The 26,538-nt window shown below is 39.3% G+C and overlaps 1 protein-coding gene across 1 annotated transcript in view; it reads left to right on the plus strand.

The window, feature by feature from the left end:
- mindy3 (MINDY lysine 48 deubiquitinase 3) overlaps positions 1-26,538 on the plus strand; it is a 54,318-nt gene that overhangs the window by 15,022 nt on the left and 12,758 nt on the right. The window contains exons 11-13 of the mRNA XM_046833773.1: positions 18,365-18,437; positions 24,190-24,262; positions 25,593-25,680. Of these exons, the coding sequence (XP_046689729.1) occupies positions 18,365-18,437; positions 24,190-24,262; positions 25,593-25,680 (234 nt within the window). The remainder of the gene's footprint in view (positions 1-18,364; positions 18,438-24,189; positions 24,263-25,592; positions 25,681-26,538) is intronic.

Genomic DNA, 26,538 nt, shown 5'->3' on the forward strand with positions numbered 1-26,538 from the left:
TTTTTGGAACTGGTTTGGGTTAGGCACCATATGGTCAATATAATACACTGACTTTGAACTGTTCTTTTAATGCTTCCCATAATGGTTTGGCAGATTTTTTTTACCTCTGAATTGTGAATTCATGTGAACTCTAGAATACTGACCCTGGGAGGAAATTGCTTGCTGGATACATTAAACATAAAGTAATGGACACTTGCAAAAAGTTAACATCAGAAGCCATTGCTGCAGAAGTATGTTGTACGTTATATGTATTAAGTGTGTAATCCTTATAGTTGGAGATTAAATGGGATTTTAGTAATTGTATGAAGTGTTGAATTAGATTTCACTCCCATTTCCTAGGATTCTGGTTAAAGCAGTAGGTCTGGGATTGCTCTTAATGTGTGTGTTGAGTGCCTCTCCAGGTTTAGAGCGTGGCCTTCTAATGGTCTTTGTTCCTAACGCTGATGGATGCTTAGTTTCATTGCCAATGGGTGCAGGGTAGAAGGTGTGTGAGAGCGGGTGAGAGAGGTGCCTTTAATGGCCATGCAGGTTTAATGCCTTTCTCCCTGTGGACAGGAGCTCATGTTGCTGTTTTAATGCCTCTGCTTTTAGCCTCTAATAGGGTTTGTGTTCCACTCTTATCTGATTCGTGTACACAAATGTGACGGACAATACACAACCGACCCGGTGAGGTCCCATGAGGGGCACAGGGAGAGCTTCACACACACACACACACACACACACACACACACACACACACACACACACCTGCTCACAAACATTGGACACTAGAGGAATGAGCTGCCCTGGGAAAAGAAGAAAGTGGGCATTCACAGTTTTGAGCCTTTTTTTTTTTAAATGTATTACTATAATTTTTTGCCAGTATGGTAGATATAGCTGTGTATAATGAAAAGTAATGTGATCCATGTGTGTCTCGAAGCAGAGGCCCCCTGTTTACACCAAACTCACAATCTGAACTTTGTCACATACAAATCGAAAATGACAAGGAGATACACCAGGTTGCGCCCTCGTGTCTGTTCTGCCACCGTCAGCAGCCGTTTCTCCTCTCTGGATCTCTTTTTATGCCGTCTCCTCTCTAGAGAGTGGCCACGACGTGGTTCACGTCCCTCATTTCCTTTCCTTCTACCTCACACGGTGTTATTATTTTCAGTGGTTTGGATTCAATCCTGCTGCTTTACTCTTTCCTAGTTTTGCCTTTCACAGGCATTTCTTTTTTTTTTTTTTTTATATAGAAGGCGCAAAGAGACTGGTGTTGAAATTATGGAATTTAGAAAGGCCCTCAGATTTTTCTTTCTTCCGAGCACGTCTCGGCAACCTCGGCTTCTCTGCAGCGTGAGTTGTGCTTCGAATGATCTCAGCTCCCCTTTTCTGTCACCATAAATAGCATCCATCAGCACCTGTTTCGAAACCCGCAGATAAAAGATGGCGAAAGCATGCACCCAGAGCCTAAAAGGATGGGTCAGGAAACGTAAAATTATCGCGCCCAGTATTGCGTGGCATGGTTCAGGTTCCTCGTCGCACACACAGCGAGGCTCCTGGGGGCATTATGCTGGCTGACAGCTCGTTAATCTTATCTCTAGTCGTAAGTGATCAGTTACACACAAACTGGCATCCGCTTGTCTTTCATATGTGTGTTGAGTAGAGTTTTCTAGTAATAACTCAAATTTTATTGACGCAAACTGCGTGCATATAATCCATATCCATCCCCAAGGGTCTAGTAACACAGAAAAGCCCAACTCTTAAGAGCGAAGAATAGCTTGTGCTGCAGCTTTGAGTATGTAAGATACTTTACTGAAGGAGAAAACGGAGTTATTGTGAATTCAGAGTGTGACACAAGATTAGAGGCAGAGACGATGTTAACAAGTAAGTCTAGCTGAGAAGAGGAAGTGGAATAAACAAGATGGGGCAGCTTTTGAGTGTCACCCGTGTTGCTTCATGTTGTATCAGGTTTTTAAATGTTCAGTTGCCCGAAGGTCAAATTTCCTACTGAAGGTGCCTTGCTAAGAGCCCTATTTAGACTGGTTACTGGTTACAAAATATCACTGAATCGCTCTAACAAAACCGTTTTTGATGTGAACACGGGAAAAGTGGTTGCTTTGGCAGCCTATGAAACGCTGACAGATGTTGCTGAATTCTGGCAAATAGTGATTAGTTTATTTTTTTATTTAATTTTTTTGTTTTTAATCTTTAAGATTCCCAATAAGTCGATCGCGGTCAACCGTGCTAAAAAGAAATTAATAAACGATGCCTCCCTATGACATTTGCCACTTGATTGATGTACAGGTCGGCCAGTCTGAGATCTCTTCTCTTCTAAGACGCAGGTCACTACGCATACGTGGTCAAATGCTCGAGTAACCGCAAAACTCCCGCTAGTTAAATGACTTCACTTATTTATGTGACTCAGCCCGTTCCCAAATTATTCCCAGATCAAGTCGAAATACCGTTCCACCACGATCATCATTTGGAAGTCTGCTTGAGGCTGCCTACCAGCAGCTACTGCCCAGACTATGCAACCGTGGCAGAGTAGTAAGGTCGTGACCATAAATGTATTGAATTGTTTTGTGCCTTAAGGGTTCATGCATTTTAGTGGAACAATACTGTAGAAATAAAAATTTGGATGTATTTAAAAGTGGTCTATGTGCAGCTTGTATAGCAGTACAGATTTACTGTTCTCTAAAAACAAAATAACTCTACATACAACCATTATTGTCAAAATTGCTGGCAAGAAAAGTAAGTGCACCCTAAGTAATAACAGCTGTACGTCATGTAACCGTGCAAAGCCACATGTCCAATTCATCATGGTGAGGACCATACAAATTTGTGTATCTTGTATTCAAGCAGTTAAAATTCTCTCATACTGACCACTGGATGTTTAACATGGCATCTCATGGCAAAGAACTCGCTGAGGATTTGAGAAATAGAATTGTTGCTATCCACAAAGATGTCCAAGGCTATAAGATCGATGACACTTTGAAACGGATGTACAGTGGCCACTGTCATACAGAGGTTTTGTAAAACCCCAAGTCGGGTTCCACTCGGAACAGACCTCGTAAGGGTCAATCAAAGAAGTCCTCGTGCTGTGCGTCAGGTGCAGAAGCTGCTTTTAAAAAAATAAAAATAAAAAATAGGCATAAGTGCTAAAGCATTGCTGTAGATGTCTTCGAAGCGGAAGGTCCGCTTGTCAGTGCTCAGACCATACGCCGCACACTGCAACAAGCCCGTTTGCATGGCCATCATCCCAGAAGAAAACCTCATCTGAAGCTGGCTCACAAGAAAGCCTGCAAAAACTTTGCTGAAGACAACCTGATCAAAAGCATAAATTATTGGAACCGTGTCTTGTGGTCTGACGAGACTATATAAAACCTTTTTGGCTCAGATGTTGTCCAACATGTTTGGCGACACCCTGGTGAAGAGTTACCAAGCTGTCAAGCATGGTGGTGGTAGCATCATGGTCTGGGTCTGCATGGAAACATGGATTCTAACATGTACAGTGCCAATCTTTAGCAGAACATGATGGCATCCCTTCAGAAATGGTAGTAGTGTACTCACTTTTGAGATACTGAGCTGCAGTCCTGGAGATGCTCACTCGTCTTGCCAACACAATTTGGCCCTTGTCAAACTCGCTCAAATCCTTACGCTTGCACAATTTTTCTGCTTCTAACACAACAACTTTTCGGACATAATGTTTACTGGCTGCCTAATAAATCCCACTCACTAACAGGTGCCATGATGAATAATCAGTTTTATTCATTTCACCGGTCAAAAAAAAAAAAAAATATATATATATATATATATATATATATATATATATATATATATATATAACGGTGCTAATTTTTATTAAAGCACGATTAATGCAGCATGCATTTCTGTTTGATTATTTCTAAAATATAAATAAATAAATATAAAAGAGGCAAAATTAAAACCCTCAATGCAAAGAAACGCAATGCAAACATGTATTAACTTGACTCAGATATAAAAAAAAAATACTCCATCGGAAAAAAATAATTCAAATTACGGTGGTACGCCACTTATCGACCTTCATCCGTTCCTTAAAACCGGTCGAAATACGAAAAGGTCGAAGAGCGAATGTACACGCAATATACCATATACACGCACTAAATTGTTATATTGACCGCTAAATAACAGTTTATTGTTCACAAACCCAAGGCTGAGGCGAGACTGGGAAGATCCTTTCCCTCGCTCCATGTGGGTCGGGGTAAAAATAAAAGGTCAATAAGCGGGCATTTGGTCGTTCAGAAGGTGCAAATTTCGGTCGAAAAACTGTTCGCTAAGCGAAAAGGTCGATGTCCGAGCCGGTTGGTAAGCGGGGTACCACTGTACTAAATGACAGCTAAAAGTCTGACTAAATCTAAAGTCCGACTAAATGCAGGCTACTACAATAAGATCATATCTCTGTAACTGCCAGAATGAAATGTTCATCTCTTTTCTTTGCGTCAGAAACCTCGACCATATGCTTCTCATTTGCAGAGTCAAAACAATTTCAGACACTATATGGTCAAGAATAGACAGAAATCTATACTTCTGGGTTATGTCACATTGATGTGGAGGTACGTGTGCAGATGACAGAAATAGGTCTGATGTAGATTCTGTCAAAAACACTGCCTCGCTTGAGTAATGTTTTATTTTACCTTTTAAGGCTAAACGCTTCCACCAAGATGCTGTTCTTTTTTTTTTTTTCTCATTTGGAGCTCCTGGAGTTACTCGGTCATTCTGTCAGATGCCTTGGCAAGCTTTTTCTCTCTTTATTTCCCGAGAGCTTTACATTCAAAGATCGGCTTACAGAACGTAACCGATATTATTCTTTATCATTTTTTGCATTCTGTTGACTAGGAGGCCAAAGTCCTGAGTGAAGAACATTTTATTTATATTTCTATATGTATATGTAATATGTATATTAAACATACAAACTATATTTCCAAAAGTATTGGGAAATGTAAGCATCAGCCATTAAAGCTGGAGGGACTTAATTGTATACATGACATCTTTAGATGCGCATTTGAATTTGGAAACCCAAACCTGTTCCAGCATAATGATGCCCCTGTGCACAAAGTGAGCTCTTTGAAGATCTGGTTTACATGCTTTGGAGAGGAAGATCTTGAGTGGCCTGCTATAGAGCTCTGATCTCATCACTACTGAACACCTTTGGGATAAATGTGAACGCTGACTGCATCCCAGGTCTCCTCACCTACATCAGTACCTGCCTTTTTGTGGCTGATGAACACAAATATCCATAAGCACACTCCACAATCTAGTGGAACATCTTCCCAGAAGAGTGGAGGGATTTATAGGAACAAATGTGGAATGCAAAGTTCAAAAATCACATACTATACTTATGACCAGGTGACCCAATACTTTTGGAAATATAGTGTATATATAAAGGCTACAGCTACCGATTATTTAATCGTGTATTCGGAAGTATTATTAAAGAGCAATACTAAATCTACAAGAGAAAATATGATCTCTTAACATAAGTTTTTGGTTTACTTTTTTAGAAAAATTCTGAAATTGCATAAAATAATGTATCTGTGACAACCAATTTATTGCATTTAATTGCAATGTTACATCAACATGCAAATTCAAATATATATAAATATAAATAAAAAAAATCATTGAAATATTACAAAAACTTTCAAATTACTAAAACAAAACAAAACAAAAAAAAGCTAAACACACTGTATAGTGTTTTCTACATTTTTTTGTTTGAAATGATCCCAAACTTTGGAATCTTTGTCGTCTTTTTTTGTTTAAATCGTTCCAGCCCTAGACCCTAGTGGTTTATCCCTAAGGGCCATGTAGAGTATGGCTGCAATAATACCATCAGTTGATGCTGTTGATAGTAATGCAATAGTAACAATATTGCATTTTTAGAAACTAATTACTATGTGCATGGTTTTCTGCATTGATGCTTGACTGTAGCAGAATTTAGTCTTGCTTTCAGTGGACATACATTGCCAGATGTGCAGCTTTATACCAACGGAAATGTGTCTTTCCATGTTTAACAATCCACCAAATGCAGGCTTGGCTGGAAGCACCTCCAGGAGGAAAGCGGAGAAGCCCCATGAAACCCGTACAGGCTGTGAAGTCGGCAGCTGTGAGGCAGCAGTGATACCTACTGCACCAGTGTCTCTGCTCTTCAAGGAACATGCAGAGGAACTTTAAGAGCAATCTGATCACCATTTGCTTTTGTGACCAGGACATGTCTCTCATCATGTTCTGGTTATATGTAATCCTTAGTAGCAGCGTTCAGCGTCCTGATTAAGCATCAAGGATATGGACTTTGAGGGACATGTGAAAGATCTAACCACCAGTGTCTCAAGGAACCCCAGAACCACTGACACTGTTCCTTGTTGCTTTCTGGTTTCTTGTGAGTTTATTTAGAAATTTCTTGCATTACAGGATCTTCTTTATCCGTTTCCTGAAATAGATACCAGCTTTGACTTTCGCATTCAACAGCTAAGGAAAGTAGTCATGAAGGTCCTCGAAGGACTGTCAAACAGTGTCTTATAAACCCCAAGCTGATGTGCAGTGCAGAATCCATTACATTTGCTTTACTGCCATTTGGCAAACTCCCTTATTCTCCCTAATGAGCAGTTGCGGGGTAAGGGCCTTGCTCAAGGGCCCAGCTGGGAGGGTGGTGCTGAAATTTGAACTTGTGACCTTCTGATCCAGAGTCCAATTCCATAACCACTGAGCTGCCACCATTAACTCCTTCAGCATAGTCCTGACACATTTGTAATCCGTTTTTTGAGTACTGTGTCTCAATAACATTTTTAAAACACCAATGTCCTGCTCATACTAAAAGCAAAGATTGAGAGGAGTAAAAGTCCTCGTCAGTGATTCTGAAGGATAAACACCCAGGAAATTATTATTTGCTTAGGGAACAGGTAGAGCGGGATGAAAGAGCGAGAGGCTGATTGTGTCCCTCAAAGAGATGTTTCTTTTCCCTCTTGATCGCTCAGACTGTCATTCCTGTCATGTTGTTCCAGACTTGTAAAGCGGCGAGTTTCCTGTCTTGTGTTTGCCAGGACAACACCGAATTTAGTAGTGTGTGTGTGTGTGTGTGTGTGTGTGTGTGTGTGTGTGTGTGTGTGTGTGTGTGTGTGTGTGTGTGTGTGTGTGTGTGTGTGTGTGTGTGTGTGTGTGTGTGTGTTCCTGTCCTGTGGAATATTTCTGAGGCTCGGTCAGCAGCTTGTGTTGGCCGTACAAGCTCCTGTACAAAACAAATCCTGCCTCTCTAATCTCCTTCTATGGCTTCTTGCTTTTCTACTGCAGTCTTCCAAAGTGTGCGTGTGTGTTTGTAGGTGAACGTTAAACTGATAAAAACCAGACACTCGATACCTAAACCTCAAACTCTTTTTCAGCGCAAGAGTCGAAAAACATCGCTCGGTAAGCTCGGACAGAAACGCGTTCACAAACACACCGCTATTCCATTACGCCGCTGCTGTAGACGATAGCAAAGCCAGCCAGGAATGTTCATGACTCTGTAACCAAAAAAACATCAAGCACTTTATATGACTTCATCATCTGGTTATTATGTGTAATCTGAGTCTGACTCGGGGCATTAACCTCATCTTTATTGTTCCCTAATATAAATCGGATTTCGCCATGGAGCTCGGTTTGATCTAATGCTTTTACAGCGAAAAGCTTTTAACAAAATGTGCATGATGGAGAGTCAGAAAATATGGCTTTGTCTGACATTGCAACAACCTTTTTCAGGCTTGGTTTTTGCCTGCATATTTTTTTATTAGAAGCCTAAACGATTACACCAACAATAGTGTGTAATTGTTTGAGACGAAGCCTATTCGATACGTCTAGTTATTAAAAACATAAAGAAAAAAAAAGATTTTAAAGATTTTTTTCTTCCTGTTTCTTTACGCTTGGTCCCTCCTACCGGAACCCGTGACTGCTCCAGGGTTTCTGCAGAATTTAAAAAAAGTCCTAATGTAAAACTAATGTAAAATGCTACCTCTAATGCTCATTGAAATGCTCATTGAAAGCACTTTAGAATGTTTTTGTTTGTTCGTTTCCATGGTAATTTGTTCTTGCGCTAGTCCAAATATAATTTGCTGTATTACAACTACAAATGAGACCAGCTTCCTGTTATTGGTGCAAATCTCGCATCCATTAAAAATGGATTTTATTTTTCACAGCTATGGCGAAGTGCGAGTTTTGTGAAACTACTGCTTGTCCTGCATCACATGATCAAAGTGCCCATTCACACCATACAGTAACATGCATTCTGGATGAGTGGACAGCTGACACGCACAGCTGTTCACCCCCAGGAATTATGATTATTATGTCTCCGTTTACAACTTTCCCGATCGTATTACATCAATCGCTTCCACCAGAAACGTCGTTCGCACATTTATTGCGTCAGACTTCCGCTGCAGTTCTTTGGAGGCTGTGTGTAATCTTGTCTCGTATCTTTTACGAGTCGCATTAGAGGTTTTAATCACGTGGTCCACGAGCGGAACTGAATGAAAGATGAGATGATGAATGAATGTATGAAAAGCAGGTGGCTTTTAAAGCTGCTGCTATAACAAAGCCATTAACCACGAGGCAGAGCGCTCTACCATTTAGCATAATTACCAAACAGTCATGCAGCAATTACGTTTTTCTCCTCTATTCCCCAGCTAGGGCGGCGCTGCAGTTGATTAGTTGGGGTTTTTTTCGGTTGCTGTCCAGGAAACAATGAGAGACATTCAGGTTCACCTGAAAATGTGGCCTTGTGCCTCCCAGATCACCTTTAGACATGTGGTCTGTTTGAGCAGATCGAAACGTGCCTTCAAGGCTCATTCTACCACTTGTTCTCCAATCACCCAAGGGGTTGTAAAGGAAAAAGCTGTCAGCCGTCTTTCACATACTCAAGCTCATAGACGACCCTGATTGGCTGCGGCCATGTTGGTTGATCGCCTATCGCATAGGCCATTCAGAGATCTCGGCCTATGCAATGCAATTAGATACGATTTTTATTTTACCCCGTTATTTTTTTTTTATCCGCTTAGTTGTTTTTATTTCTTCAGGAGTAGGGTTACAAAGGAACAGAACATTTCCAGCAAATTTATGGGAATTCAGAGGAATTTTGGGGAATTCATTAGAAATTTTGGAAAATTGATGTAAACTGTATCATATACATTTTGTTTTGGTCAAACGCTGACATACATGCAAACTACTACTACATTTGGCTGCTCCCATTTAGGGGCACCACAGCTCTCCATACGTCTCCCTACCACCCAGTCCCCCACATGTTCCTCCTTCAAATTATGCGCCTGCACATGCATGCAAACTAATACAGATTTAATAAATAACTTTCATTAAATTTTTAGTATCACTTTTTTTGCACAACAGCTTACATGCAGGTCACGGACGTTTTATGTAATATTTATGTAATTAAAATGTCCAAGATGGTCCTTTTCTTTTGTTTGTTGGTTGGTTTTTTACATTATTTTGTGTGCAGGATTCAAGAAATGATCTGTGTTATGTTATGGAGAAATGCACAACGCATGTATGGCCTTAAGCTCTGCTGTAAGTGTGCCGCGTGATTGATGAATGGACAGCGCAGAAATTCAACAAAGATTGCATTAAATCTCACCAAGATTAACCTCCAAGATCAGATTCATTTTATATCCCTAGGTTCTCTGGTGGTCTAGTGGTTAGGAGGCGGCGCTCTCACCGCTATGGCCCGGGTTCGATCCCCGGTCAGGGAACCAACCCCAGCCCATTAGGGTTGCACAAGCCTTGGTGCCGGTCCCAAGCCCGGATAAATGGGGAGGGTTGCGTTAGGAAGTGCATCCAGCATAAAAACGTGCCAAATTAAACATGCGGATGATCCGCTGTGGCGACCCCTAATGGGAGAAGCCGAAAGAAAGTTTTTATTCGTTTAATATCCCTGTTATTGGCAAACCTGCAGTTTTTAAAATTCCCAGTTTATTCCTATTAATTCCCATGGAAAGTTGAGAGTCTTCGAAGTTTCTGGAATTTTGCAACCCTATTCAGAAGTAGGGATGTGTACGGGGAACCGGCTTTTTTTTTTTTTTAGGATCATTATGTAATTGGGTCAGTACTGGACTAATGATAAGCTTCAGGAGAAACAATACTGATACTTGCATAGTTTTAACTTCATATACGTCAGTGTTAATGGTGAATTAGAGGCTGTTGCTTTTCATTTCCATCCCTGAATGATGTCATCACTTGGCCGATGTTTGCACGAGGTTCATGTTTGGTGTTTGTTTGTGTGCAGACAGTCCACCAAGGCAGCAATGCTGAAATGGAAAAAAAATAATTTCAAGACCAGATCTGTTTTTCATAAAAGTACTTTATATCTACATTTGCACAGCAGTACAGCGCGCCCAGCGTTCCTGCCACTTCTGGAATATGTCCTGGAAGTCTACTTTCCGAAGCGTGTCAAGCACCTTCTGATATTTGCGCACGAGTCGAATCTGGCGAGTAGGGTGGGTGCGAAGTGTGAACACGTTTCTTGCGAGAAACTCGCATGTAAGGGGAGCTCAGTGACCGAGTGCGCATGTGGTCAGAAAAGCAGACGCTGTAACACGTGTGGTCCGAATAGCACCAGTTTCACAACTCCCTATATACACAGAACTATGTCTTGGCACACTGACTTATGAGGGTCGGTGCTCCCTGTGACTGTGCAAACAGCCTTGTGCTGTCATCTGCTGGCATGCTACAAAACTCGTCTCAATTTTTATAATAGTGAACAAAGGAGGCAACACTAACAAAACATTTCCAGACAAAACACGCAATCTACCCACTGCAATACGCAGTGTTTACTGTCTCCGTAGTCTCCCGACTCCCCTGCCTCAGCCTCAAACAAAGGTAACATTCATTATAAAATCAGTCTTTAGTTAGGACTAGGAGTTGTTTGAGACACCATATGAAAATGTGAAATCTAAACATAAATAACTGACATTCAACATCAGACACTCAGGAGCTGTCCATTTACCATAGCGATGTGTAGGAAGTGTCGGCAGTGTCTAAACGGCTAAATGAGGGAGACGCCAGAGTTCCCGGATCAATTCTGTTGTTCTCCTATGCTCATGCTGTGTTGTGCTGTGATATGCTGAGGAAATATATCTCTCTCTCTCTCTCTCTCTCTCTCTCTCTCTTTTTTTCTTTCTCTCTTTTTTGAAGGGCCTTTTTATTTAAAAAAAAATCTGCTTTGTGCCTTTTTCTGTTTGCTTTGTGCCATTTTTAATCTGCATTACTAAAGTTCAACAGTAATACTATATCATGACATTTTCAACATTTTTTCACGTCTCTGTGCACCAAATTATAGAGAGTAGTATCGATAACGGTACCAATAAGTATCAATACACATTATCAGTACCGGCAACAATAAAATGTAAACGATCCACGTAGGAAAACTGTTATTTGCATATGGAATTGTCATAAAGTCCTTACTTTTTTATACCTTTTCTTATCATATCTCAGTGTTGGAATATTTTAAATAATAAAACCTGCACGGTAAAAATGATGGTACATTTACATGCTGTTTACAAGTAAATACGCCTTTTAGCAGTTCTGTTTACTACCCTCGTCCGACATCCTTCCCGATGCCTGGGGTTGTTAAAATTCAGCAGAGCAGTCTGTAATTCAGGTGCGTGTGTGTGTGTGTGTTTGTAAGTGCGTGTCTGTCTCATAGGTTGTCTCTTATTAATGCTGACTCTGCAGTTTGGATTACAGACTCGTGTTTGCTTGGCGGCAGCAACATAAACAGCAATAAAACTTTAAGGATCGCTTCTTCCCCGAACAGACAGCAGGGATGCAAGTGTTCGGAGTTGTAAAAAAAAATATTTAATTGCACAAATGACACGCTTATGTCATTGTTTTTATATTTTTTAAAGGTTTTATAGCTTCAATGTGTCACGATTCAATTCCTGCTCGTTTTTATTTTCCCTCTTATTAAGCAAAAGTATCTTGACACGGTAGACTCGTTTCCCAGAATGCAATCTCAGACTATCGAAAAGGATTTAACGAGATGGCTGGTAACCGTCCGCTGTTCGCGCTCTGCTTGATTTCGATGGAAGTTAAAAATAACAAATCTTTTCATTACACGCAGGCCAAGAGTTCATTTTTCCAGCTGGCCTCGGGCGTTCATTTATTTCATTTTTCCAAGTGAGTGTAGTTTTGTGTGTGTGTGTTTTTGTTAGAGAACATCCTCCAGCTGCTCTGTTTTGCTCTTTCGCTTTTACTCTACATCAATCTTCTGTTCCTCACCCTCTTCGTGTCCCCTTGTCCCTCTGATCTCCCAAGTGTCAGATGTGTAATTTATTTTTTAAACATTTGTGTCTGTTTTGCGAATGTTGTATGGAACCCATACTGTGCGAGTACACAGGAAATGTTTTTGTTTTTCAGTGTGTGTGCTTCGTGGTTGGCCATTTCAGTACGCGCAGTCCGTCCGCTCGTCGCACGTGAGAGAGAAACGAACCGGCGCGCGTCGAGCCGTTTGACCTGGTTTTTACGTCTGCGCCCGTGGATCTGCACGTGAACGATACCGTCATGCACAAGCGGTCACACACACTCTCGAACCGCTTTATTAGAAGCACATGTACACCTGTTTAACCAATCACGTGGCAGTAGCACGGTGCATAGAATCCTGCATTAACAGGTCAAGGGCTTCAGTTAACCTTGGCGTCAAGCATCAGAAGGTGAAAAACCATGCTGAGGAGCTCTGTGTTTTCGGCCATTGGTTGTTGGGGGGCAACTCAAATACCAGTCTTTACAACCGTGGTGAGCAGAAAAGCATTTTCCCATAAGCAACACATTTGACATGGGCTACAAGAGTGTAAGAGTTTTTTCGGGTCAGTGCCTGTTAGCCATGTTGCTGTAGTTTTGTAATAAAAAGCTTTTAGGAAGCATCTCACTGGGAATAGAATTAAATTCCATTGTTGTCCATTGTTCCAAGTTATGACGCTCAATTAAAAGCAGCGAATAGAAGGAAAGCACAGGAATTATGAATCCTCTCAGGATAGCTACAAACACCATAGTCTTAATAAAACCATAAACACATACTATGGTTTTTTTTTTTTTGGTTTTTTTTTTTTACTATAAATTTTCCTTCACCTTTCATTTCTGACTGCACCCCAGGCCTCCTCACCCTACAATATTACATGACTTATTTTTTATTTTTATTTTTAATAACAGCTTCTTTACAAGCCCAGCTCACACCCCAGCTGCAGAAACTCATGGCTTTTCACCAGAACTTGGTGTTTAATCCACTCAGATGTGTGGATTGAGTGAAGAGCTGTCGAGATGTCTAACGCAGGCCAGATTTGAGGACTCATCTCATTAACGTGTCCACACTACATACACATGAACACTAACATGCTTCCTAAACAATTAGATCGAGGGATCTGATGAAAGGATAGAGAAGAGTGTTTGGATTAGCGTGTGTATGTTTTGATACTCAATTTCTTGGGTGGGATTTTGTTTGGAGGAAAAACATCTTGTCTGTTTTTATCATTCGGTTTGTTTTAGATAAGCTGCTGATGGCCAAATTCAATCATACAGTGGCCTAGCTGTCTTTGAGTTTATACACTTGTAGCCAAACACGTGCATGCTGTCAAAGCCAAGGCTGGTCAAAGTGTTTCTCTGACCAAACTGAGTATTTGGGCAAAAGAAGTAAAGAAAAACTGATTGTTTTCTAAACATTAGCCAGTTCAGCTTCTTTAGTCCAGTCAAATGCATTTATGACCTTTATTCAGTCCAAGGCATCTCATCAGACCAGGAGATTTCTACAAGACTATAGACATTATCCATTAAAGTGGAAGATTTTTCCTCATAGACTTTTATAGGTCTTTTCCATTTTATAGATATTCTCTAGTATGGTTAGTAAAGTATGGGAACCCATTTTCGTCACAGAAAAAAAAAAAATTTAGCCTAATCTCCGATTTTATTTCTCGTAATTCAGAAATCTTTTTTTTCTTATTTTTAATTGCTGCTTTATTTCTCGCAGTTCCGACTATTTTCTTGCAATTCTGCTTTTATGCTCCCTGCATAATATTCAAAACGGATGTCAAATCCGTACAGCGTCCACTGAGCTGGTCAAAAGATGAAGTTCTGATAACTGCTCCTTCACACACCACTAAATGCTGGTACAAGATTTTAGAATTTGGCATGATTGACAGGCAAACAGAAACACACGTTCCTGACTGGCTGAATGTTTGTGCTTATTGGTGCATCAACACAAACTAACCACTGTGTTTGTTCCTTAGCAGGTATTTCGTTTGTTTTCACGACCTGAGGAGAGAATAGTTTATTGAATACTGCTTGAACCATGATTACAATCACTTGGTATAGTATGCATTCAACATGCTACCAGGGTTATTATATATTTTGGTAAAGTAGGAAAAAGTATGGAATTTAATTTGAGTAATTTCCAGGTTTAGTTTAGGTTGGATTAGTGTGCAAAAAATTTTATATTTGTCTTGCCATACTATTGCAGTTTTCGGTTTTCTAAAATATCAAATTAAGAATTTGTATGTATGTATGTATATATATATATATATATATATATATATATATATATATATATATATATATATATATATATATATATATATATATATATATATATATATATATATATATATATACAGGAGTGCAGAATTATTAGGCAAATGAGTATTTTGACCACATCATCCTCGTTATGCATGTTGTCTTACTCCAAGCTGTATAGGCTGGACAGCCTACTACCAATTAAGCATATTAGGTGATGTGCATCTCTGTAATGAGAAGGGTGTGGTCTAATGACATCAACACCCTATATCAGGTGTGCATAATTATTAGGCAACTTCCTTTCCTTTGGCAAAATGGGTCAAAAGAAGGACTTGACAGGCTCAGAAAAGTCAAAAATAGTGAGATATATTGCAGAGGATGCAGCAGTCTTAAAATAGCCAAGCTTCTGAGCGTGATCATCGAACAATCAAGCGTTTCATTCAAAATAGTCGACAGGGTCGCAAGAAGCGTGTGGAAAAACCAAGGCGCAAAATAACTGCCCGTGAACTGAGAAAAGTCAAGCGTGCAGCTGCCAAGATGCCACTTGCCACCAGTTTGGCCATATTTCAGAGCTGCAACATCACTGGGTGCCCAAAAGCACAAGGTGTGCAATACTCAGAGACATGGCCAAGGTAAGAAAGGCAGAAAGTCGACCACCACTGAACAAGACACACAAGCTGAAAGCGTCAAGACTGGGCCAAGAAATATCTCAAGACTGATTTTCTAAGGTTTTATGGACTGATGAAATGAGAGTGAGTCTTGATGGGCCAGATGGATGGGCCCGTGGCTGGATTGGTAAAGGGCAGAGAGCTCCAGTCCGACTCAGGCGCCAGCAAGGTGGAGGTGGAGTACTGGTTTGGGCTGGTATCATCAAAGATGAGCTTGTGGGGCCTTTTCGGGTTGAGGATGGAGTCAAGCTGAACTCCCAGTCCTACTGCCAGTTTCTGGAAGACACCTTCTTCAAGCAGTGGTACAGGAAGAAGTCTGCATCCTTCAAGAAAACATGATTTTCATGCAGGACAATGCTCCATCACACACGTCCAAGTACTCCACAGCGTGGCTGGCAAGAAAGGGTATAAAAGAAGAAAATCTAATGATATGGCCTCCTTGTTCACCTGATCTGAACCCCATTGAGAACCTGTGGTCCATCATCAAATGTGCGATTTACAAGGAGGGAAAACAGTACACCTCTCTGAACAGTGTCTGGGAGGCTGTGGTTGCTGCTGCACGCAATGTTGATGGTGAACAGATCAAAACACTGACAGAATCCATGGATGGCAGGCTTTTGAGTGTCCTTGCAAAGAAAGGTGGCTATATTGGTCACTGATTTGTTTTTGTTTGGTTTTGAATGTCAGAAATGTATATTTGTGAATGTTGAGATGTTATATTGGTTTCACTGGTAAAAATAAATAATTGAAATGGGTATGAATTTGTTTTTGTTGTTGCCTAATAATTATGCACAGTAATAGTCACCTGCACACACAGATATCCCCTAAAATAGCTAAAACTAAAACTACTTCCAAAAATATTCAGCTTTGATATTAATGAGTTTTTGTGTTCATTGAGAACATGGTTGTTGTTCAAATTAATCCTCAAATAAAATTAATCCTCAAAATACAACTTGCCTAATAATTCTGCACTCCTGTGTGTATATGTGTGTATATATATATATATATATATATATATATATATATATATATATATATATATATATATATATATATATATATATATATATATATATATATATATATATATAAAAACAGTGGCCATTGGCCATCTCTACACTAATCCAGATACATTAAAAAAAGAAAACGTTTCCACACTTTCGTTTTCAGTCATTTTCCAAAAGTTGCTCATCCACACTGAACTTTCTTTCGGCTTCTCCCATTAGGGGTCGCCACAGCGGATCATCCGTATTCGTGATCCGCATGTTCGATTTGCCACGTTTTTACGCTGGATGCCTTCCTAACGCAACCCTCCCCATTTATCCGGGCTTGGGACCGGCACTAAGAGTGCACTGGCTTGTGCAACCCTAATGGCTGGGTTTAAAAATAAAACGCTTACGTCCCTGTACTGCGTTATTTCCCCCTGCCGTTTATTTACTTTCCGGCTCGTTGAAACGTCACAGCAATGACTAAAAACGTGTCATGTTCAAAAGCCTCCGTTTTACTCAGTCCACAGTGCGCCATAAAAAATGTGCCTTTTTCAGGTTTATCCACTTTGAAAGGGTGCTTTAAAAAGGGTTTTTGTTGATCAAAAGTAATTCCCTCCACTCTTCTGGGAAGATGTTCCACTAGATATTGGCGTGTGCAAAATATATATATATATATATATATATATATATATATATATATGAGTCAGGTACTGATGTAGGTGAGGTGAGGAGCGCTGGGGTGCAGTCAGCGTTCACATTCATCAGAAAGCTGTTCAGTAGAGTTGAGATCTTTCTCTCCAAACCAAGTATCTTCATGGAGCTTCAATTTTGTTATAACGCATCCAAAGAAGTCCAATACAATCAAATGCCTCAAGCTCAAACAGTTTGGAGAAGAACCACATATAGCAGGAAAGGGCAGGTGTCCCAATACTTTTGTCCATATACATTCCTTAAATTTTATTATTATTTGACTTCAATTGCAACCGAACAATTTTCCTGTGGAAGCAATAAAGAATTCTGATCCTGAGTTGTGAAAATGGAGCATGACACTGAGTTTGGCGGTTTTTGGGATCATCCTCCATGTAATAATAAATCTTTTGACTTTTTATTTATTTATTTGATATATTTTTTTGCTACATGTCACTGTGCACAACTAGCTAGCTCACTAAATTTGCTAACATGAGACAGATCAATTAACACATGATTCTGGAAAATATAGGCCATCTTGTAATTGATTTGTAATAGCATTATATAAAAAATTGACTGTTTTAGGCATAAAATCTCCTCTCAACCCCCATCTTAGTTTGTACAGTTAACCATAGCTAGCAATATTGCACTATTCTTAAACATGAAATATGGAAATAATTGCCTTCTCTTATTTTTTTTTTTTTTAAACAGTTTTGGATTTTTACGACCCTAGATAGATAGATAGATAGAAAGAAAGAAAGAAAGAAAGAAAGAAAGAAAGAAAGAAAGAAAGAAAGAAAGAAAGAAAGAAAGAAAGAAAGAAAGAAAGAAAATTCCGTCACAATATTTCTGACTTGTTAAACACGTTTTTCAGAGGAACCTTTGCTATGCTCCAAGTTCCATGTAATGTTCTGTGCAGGCTGCGAGGATGAAGAATCCTTTTAATAACATTCGTTGTCGTGTTATCTCTGCCTGTCATCACCAGTGAAGAAAAGTTCTGGACAAATGAAATCGGAGACGTCCTTGTGCTGTTCAAACTCTGCTCAGTATTCTTGTGTACACAGTAAATGTGCCGTGCCCCCCGCTTTAAGATTCTGACCCCCAGATTATCTGAATCTGAGTGATTTGTCACTGCTCGTTGCGCGAAGCCGGAGCGTTGACGCGGTTAAGATGTTAAAAGGGCTCCGTTCCAAATCGGCGAAAAGACGGCGTCCGTTCTGCTTTTTAGAACACCACAGCTGTTTACTGTCTGGAGTCGGTTAGTTCTTAATCCACAATTAGACATTCGAACATTTTTATTTATTTACAGCGCCGATTTCTTCAGCACCCGCTGATTATGATTATTATATGTGGCTTTTGAGATATATCGTCATTAAAACAAATCTAAACTGTTTCAATGGAAAAAATTGCTTAAGTGGTGTTTATTTAATCGACTTTGCAAAATTGCTGACAAGCCTCCTTTTTTTTTCTCTCTGTTTTCAGGAGATGTCTCTGGTGGCCCCCGAGTCCCCTTCAGAACAGGCCAGAAGAGTCTTTCAGACCTTTGATCCAGAAGGTAAAACAATCCCAAAGGAAGACTCACGAACAGCTTAACTGTTCATTTTGTTTTTAAGAAAATGATTTACAGTTTAAAACGCTGGAGATCAGTTAACGAGAACAGGAAGAAAGACAGAGAACGAGGGTTAAAGATATTGGTATGGACTTGAAGTGTCTAAGGTGTGGGTTGGGGGGCACTTCTCTTTCATATGTTTATTTGCCTCACTGTCTGTCAGAGTGACAGAAAAAGCAACATTCGCTCTGTTTATTTTCTTGTTCCAGGCAGAATAGACACCCAGTTTACAAAAGGCAGCCTGTCAGATTTTGTGATTTTAAACGGTCTTTAAAAGGGGTTTCCTCCTTATTTCCACAATGAATTATATCAAGACCGGACAGCCGCTGATTCTCCCAACCAGGATCAACTCATACTGACTGTTTACACGCAGCACTATTCATAGCATGAATTCTGAATGAAAATGTTCAATAAATAATATTAATAAACGTATTCTCTGCACCATTCTAATTTTCTGCCCCAATACAATCCAGATTCCTCAATATAGATTCTTCTGCATATAGATCTTCTATAAATTAACACTGAATCACACATAACCAACTCGAACGAACAGACCTATATACAGGACAGCACACAGAGCAGAAGTACAAACGTGCTGCAGACTTGATGCAACATCACAGTAATATTATATATTATATTATATAATATAAACAGCATTAACTCCTACAACACTTTGAACTACAGGAGCTTGTCTGATGGATCGGACCACACGGGTCAGCCTTCGCTCCCTACGTGCATCAATTCACCACTGTTCCTTCTTGGACCACTTTTAATAGATACTGACCACTGCAGACCGGGAACATCCCACAAGAGCTGCAGTTTTGGAGATGCTCTGAAACAGTCGTCTAAACATCACATGACATAATCATTTGGTCCTTGTCAAACTCGCGCAAATCCTTACTCTTGCCCATTTGTTCTGCTTCTAACACGTCAACTTTGAGGATAAAATGTTTGCGTGCTGCTTAACATATCCCATCGCTAACAGGTGCCATGATGAAGAGATAATCGGTCATAATGTTATAATGTTATGCCTGGTCAGTGTATATGTAAACACTTTTTTTTATGTATTTTCATCTCCACTTTTAAAAATGTATTATTTTTCCCTTTGTTGCTGATATCCGGTACGGTTTCTTTAAATATTCTCAATGCTACCCCTTTTTTTCCGCTTGTATCAGAAACAATGCCCTGTTTCCTTTAAACAGTTTAGAACTGTTTCGGGGGTTGGCTTTTAATGCAATAATCCAAATCTTGAAATGTTGCACCCAGCATTGAGCTGTTCAAAGTTATATAATAATAATAATTATAATAACAATAATAATAATAATAATTTACTAAACTAGTTGATGACCTGCATACTTTCCTAGTGTCGTCTATGACTTAATGTGGAATTGACTGGAATCAGTCAGATCTCAAATATTCAGCTTCATGCTGAATCTGCCTGCATTTATTTATTTATTTACTCTATGTGCCTTAGTGGTGACTAGAAAGTATATGAATCTAATAGATGCCACAGTGTATATTTATATAATATACACTTATTTTTTATAATAATATTCTATTCTCCTGTTAGACTGTAATTTACTCATGTTAAGAGCTTAATAATATAGTGATTTTTACCCCAGGCAGATTTAGAGTTTCAACCCCCACTGTCTTATTCAGTAGCTTTCCAAACAACCAAAACATGGGACGGGGAAACGCATTAGAGCTTCCACTTCCCTGGTGGTCTAGCAAGTGAACTTAGCATTTGTGTATCATGTGTATGTGTTCCTGTAATCAAAGAAAAGCCATGTATCTAATTAACACGATCAGAAAACGATCCTCTCAGCTGATGGTGTAATTCGGTGTAGATTACGATCCTACCGTTGTTTGCTCGTAACGTGTGTTTGTGTGGTTTTAGCAATCTGTTTTTGCCATTTGTGTAAGTCGAAGTATTTTCTGCAGGTTTCCTTTATTTACTGAACACAGTATGGAAGCCTCAGTACCGAAGCTTCCTGATAGATCGGGATGAGGAGTTGAATAGAGGGAGAAATACAGTATATCAGAAAACAGAATGGGGGGTAAGGGGGATCTTTTAGCCTGCAAGTAAAAAATGCATCTGGATTTTTGAACTAGCATCACCCGGGACAGTCATGTGACTTACGGTTATGAGGCTGTAAGGACGTTAAAACGACAAAATGTTAAGACAGCCTAATGAAACTTTCCAAATCCAAGCGCACTCTGAATAGTCACAAAAACGGAACGCCAGTTGAAGTTGAATAATGTTTTTTACCCCCCAAATGACTGGATGCCCTTTAGATGTCGTACGTCTTTTATCAGAACAGCATGTAGCGTCTGTTTCGGTTTCATCCGAGTACAATAGCGATTGTAGGCCTCAACCTCAAGCAAAGCTCGCACATATGCAAGCAGAAAATGTGCCACAGAGGACGTTCTGTATGTTTCAAAACTCAATGTGATGTAAAATCACTCGTTTCTTTTACGTTTTTTTTTTAATGGAGTCACAACAAGCTCGTGATGACTGAACATCGTACTGTAATCGCTCTCCTGTAGTTCTTAGTTTCTTTGGTACATGTTCCTTGTATAAAAGAATTAAAGGTTCTATGGACAGTTGAGTCTAATTTTGACATTTTTGGCTCTAACATGGAGGTGGACTCCTGTTTTGGAGCAGGGAAAGTTGGAGACTTTTTCTGGGTGACAGGAATACTGGTCCAACATGCCTACCATTTCATAATTCAGCCTTAACGCAAGGCCATGAAATGTCATGCAATGGGAAGTAGTAGCGCCGCTTCTGATTAAGAAGGCCATGAGTTTAAATCCCAGTCTACTAAACTGCCACTTGGGGCCCCTTAAGCAAAGGCTCTTAACCCTCATCTGCTCACTTGTTTTAATGTGATCTTTGTAAGTCACGTTTTTGACAGGCACTGTAAGAAAGTAGTTTTATCTGCATTAGCATTTGGTTGACCTTTTAGTTTTGGGGATTAACCACAGCAGAACAGTAAAAGAGCAGTGGGTACAGAACTGTTAATATTTATAAAGAGGTTTTTGAGTTTTCCATTATAGTGTAAATTCATTGTGGAAATTGCAATAGAAAGACATGTTCTCTCTCTCTTTTTTTTTTCCTCCCTTTGGAATGACATAGATTGTTGCTCTGTTGCATTGCAGGATAAAAGAAACATTTCTATAAATCTCTGACTAATGGCATGCTTGGCATTGTAACATAAACAATATATTTTTCTTTCAGAACATAACCATCTCCCCCTCTATTTCTGTGTGGGGTAAATTCAGGAGCTCAAAATGTAATCTAGAGATCGATCGAGAAAGAGCTGCAATGTTTTGAACCTGCTTTAATGCAGGGTTCTGGTGTAAAACTAGAATGTAATATCATTGGTTGTTGAGTGTGGTTTGTGTTACAGTGGTCTTTAGGTTATGTCCACCTTTTGAAAGGATTTTTACCTGAAAGCAGGAATTCCCAGACAAACAACAGCAAACAACGACAATTCTTGAGTCTTGTGGCAATCGATCGATCTGGATCCCCAAGTGAGATCCGTCATTTGGTGGTATAAACAGAAATCTTATAGCAATATATAGTATCTCAGGAAAATCGTGTACTTGGGCTTCTCAACGCAGGTCAGAATCTTTCTTAAAAAAAAAGTTTTATCAAACCGAAATTTGTTTCTGTGGAAAAAGTAGATTGATGTTTTTCAGCTTAAGCAACAACTAATAGCACCTCTGTTATCAGTATAAAAAGTTCCCTAATGTTTCATAGTAACACAAGAATATTTAACAAAGAACAACAAAATTCCAAGCATCTACTTGCATTGTATCTCTTACACTCATTTCTCTGCAATATAAACTCTAGGAGTATGTACACAGTATAGAAAAAGTATTGGGACTCTTGCCTTTTCCAACCATATTTGGTTCTTCCCCAAACTGTTACCACCAAGTTGGAAGTACACGATTGTACAGGATGTCTTTGAATGAGGTAGAATAAAATTTTCCCTTCACGTGATCTAGGAGACCCAAACCTGTTCCAGCATGACAATGCCCCTGTGCACAATCTGAGCTCCATGAAGAAATGGTTTACATGGGTTAATGATCTTGAATGGCCTGCTGTATAGCTCTGAACTCAAATCTAGTGAATACTTTTGAGATGAATCGGAACGCTGAGTGCACCCCAGGCCTCCTCGCCTCACCTACGTCAGTACCTGACTTTACCAAAACCCACGTGGCAGCACACTCCAAAATCTAGTGGAACATCTTCCCAGAAGAATAGAATTTATCAGCAAACGGGGAGGAAATGTCGCATGGCAACTCAAGGAGCTTCATTGGAACTGTGAGTGAAGAACTGTCTGCATTTACTTTACATAAGCAGGTGATTAGTTTGTTAGGGTAATCAATTTTCTTTTTACCCAGGATTGAAGATCTTTGTTGTGCACTAAGGCAGAGTTTATACTAAAAAATGATTAAAATCTACAAGCCAGATTTTCAAAGCTAAAAGTTAGAACAGAGGTTTACTGGGAGAGAATGACTATTTATTCTGCTGAAGATGGTGTTAAAGAAAATGGCAATTCTGTCACCAGAGTGCAAATACTTATAAAACATTTTGAGCATTTCAACAAAAACAATGCTCCTCTTTCAGAACAGAACAGTTTTTTTTTTGTTGTTTTTTTTGTGATTAAGAGTCTGATAGAATCTTTTACAACACGCGTTTGTGTGCCTGCTTGAGAAGTACAGAGAAAGAAGGTAATGTTGTGGACGAGGTGTAACTCCTTCCTACAGAGGAATTACCATTAAATAATTAACTTTTTTTCCTTTATATGTATAGTTTTCAAATCGCATTGGCAAACTTTGAAATATTCAGTGGCAGAATTTAGACACGTTCTACTGTCGTACATCAAACACACACCACATGCACTATATAAACAAACGTTTGTGGACACCTGACCAAAAACCAATAGCTCAACTTGTTCCGGATCCCACCACCTTCCGCGCTACACACATTGGCTGAGGCGGCGGCTTTCTTCCGAGGTCTTTCACGATCAAAAGATCGTTTCAGGATCACACCATGTGAGCATTCACATCTTGCAGAGAAAATAGATGCCAATTATCTCCTGCATGTGATTCAGAGCTCAAAACCACAATTTTGTTTGCTATAACAGAAACCTTGTTTGTTTTTTCTCCCACTTGTTTAATTTAATGTACTTCACTACTAGCCCTTTCAGGTGACCAAACCATAGGACCGGGCAGAACTTTGGAGTATTTACTTGAGTATAAATATTTGATATGTCTGTCCTGGGAAAGTTGATGATTTAAAAATGGGAAAAATGATTTAAATAACTACACATTATAAAAAAAATAAAAATTCAATGTTCTACCATGAACTTAAATTTCTTATTTTATTTTTGTGTATTACTGAGTCAAACATATCCTCAGTATCATTTCTCCCATTAATTGAAATATATTAGCGATAGCTTTATGAGGATGATAAAGAAAAACTGCTAAGACAAGCATAAATCTTGTCTTACAGTTCACTGGTTTTAGGCGTCTTCTCATGTTACATGGATTTAGAGAAAGATTCAGGGTTAAGTTTCTTCATACCTCATTCTCTCTTCTTTTTTTTTATTTTTATAAATGAATAACCCCTAGCAGTAGGACTAACCATATGTTTCCTATCTTTTTTTTTTTCTTTTCTTTTCTTTAGATAACGGGTTCATTCCTGACACACTGCTTGAGGACGTTATGAAGGCTTTGGATCTGGTCTCGGAGCCGGAGTAGTAAGTTTGTGCATAGTTGAATGTAATGTTTTCACTGATAACAGTAGTCGGATGTTTTCTGTGTGTTTTGGTATCCATAATGAGCGTGTGTATACAGTATATATAGTTGTGTATGTATATAAGAAGACGCACCTGCAGTCCTCCTCGGGACGCCCCGGTGTCTTTTGCTTTTGGTTCACGTTTCCTCTGGACGGTCTACAGGATGAGAAGCAAAGCAAAGGAAAGAAAGAGAAACAGAGGAAAATAATCCCCCTCTTTCATCTCAGCTCTGTTAAAGTGATACAGAAGGTCCAGAGGGGTCAGCACATTCATCCAGACTCAGATCTTCAGAGCAGACTTTCCCTGTAAACACACACTCCATAACAGAATGGCGGGCCTTTGAAACTCTCACCTCATAAACAGCTCATTTCTAGCGCTCGCTTTAGTCGGCAAGATTCCACGGGGCGTTTTTTAACCAAAAGATCTCATAATGAAATTGCACACCCTGTTATGTTCTGTATAACTGCAGTTTGTCATTCATGAGGCACTAATGTTTTATATGTAACAGTCATCACATGTATTCACAGCATAAATATAGTGTACATGAATTAGACACTTGGCAAAATTGGTTCATCAGGGATCCCTTTAAAGGACGGCATCAAATCAGAGCAACTCCAATACCATTTATATGGATATCAATCTGTAATCTTGCTTTCAGCCTCGGAAAAAAAAGTAATCCATCATAACTCTGTAAATGAAAATAAAGTAAGAGTTTATCCATTTATTGGCCTATAGTATGCATATTTTCTGCCCTGCAATACACAGTAAATGAGTATTTAGTACACAAACAATAAACATATTAGAACAATCACCTTGGATGTACTTTGCGATCGGAACTACTACCTGAGCTTCTGTAATAGGAAACCAATTAACACTTTCTAACCAATCAGAATTGAGAAACAAACACAAATCATCTCATCTGTATGTTTTCTAGCTGCTTGTGCCCGAGTGTGGTTGCACAACCTTTGCAGATCATGCTTCCTTAAAAAGCAACAGTCCGCTCGTTTCAGAAATCAGCATACTTGTGTTCAAAGAAAAAGGTCCCAGACATTACTCATGGCTATATATAACTTCTAAACTTCTATTACTGGCCGTCATAATTTGGCATTACAGCACAGTATTGCAACACTTTATATATTTTTTTTCTCTTGTACAAACTTTTTTTTTTTTTTTAACATGAACACACCAGATATACAGTAATGTAATGTGTGTATAGAGTATAAAACTTTTTTTTTTTTTTCTTTTTTCTTTTTTTTACCCTCTCTCATGTTTTTTCTTTTTTTGAAACCAGTGTCAATCTGATGAAGACTAAGCTGGATCCAGAAGGACTAGGAATTGTTTTGTTGGGTCCATTCCTGCTCGAGTTCTTCCCCGATCAGGTAAAGTAGAGTATTCGGCATTGCGCCAACACGTTGTTCTTGTTAGTTGGTGAAACGTCTAAGCTTACAGATTGGAAGAGTCAAAATCCTAATACTTCCAGACAGCCTCTGTTTGTGCATGGGATTTATGCACAATTGAAACATTGATTTGTTTGCACCCTTTTAAAGGGGCTGTGGCTTAAACATGTTTTTTTTTTTTTTATGTTTATTGTTACACCATATAGACAATTCAGCCATATGTGGTTCTTCTCCAAACTTTTTCCACAAAGTTATAGGCACACAATTGTATAGGATGTGTTTGGATGCAATACATTTTCAAAAATATTTACTTCACTTGAAATAAAACCTGCACGTGCTCTATTATAACAATGTTTTATGAAGATATGCTTTGCATGGTTTGGAGTGGAAGATGACCTCAACCCAATTGTGAACACGTTTGGGATTAATTGGAATGTTGACTGCACCCCAGGCCTCCTCACCCCACATCAGTACCTGACTGTACTAACACCCTTGTGGCTTAATGAACACAATTTACCACAAGAACACTCCAAAATCTAGTGGAACATCTTCCCAGAAGCATGAATGTTGTTAGAACAAAAAAGGCATACAGATTTTATGGTCAGGTGTCCACAAACATTTGTCCTTATAGTATATTTTGCAGCTTGTATATTTTTAGTTATTGTAATTGCAGTCATCCACCATGTGGGCCTTATACCGATCAGACATAATATTATGACCATCTGCCTAATATTTTGTCTGTCCCTCATTTGCTGCCAAAACAGTCGAGCATTAACAGCATTAACCTTTTTAGGAGTTTGAGCTACAGGAGCTCGTCTGTTGGTTTGGACCACACTGGTC

The sequence above is a fragment of the Silurus meridionalis genome, chromosome 21 (genome assembly GCF_014805685.1).
Source record: "Silurus meridionalis isolate SWU-2019-XX chromosome 21, ASM1480568v1, whole genome shotgun sequence".
Lineage (NCBI taxonomy): Eukaryota > Metazoa > Chordata > Actinopteri > Siluriformes > Siluridae > Silurus > Silurus meridionalis.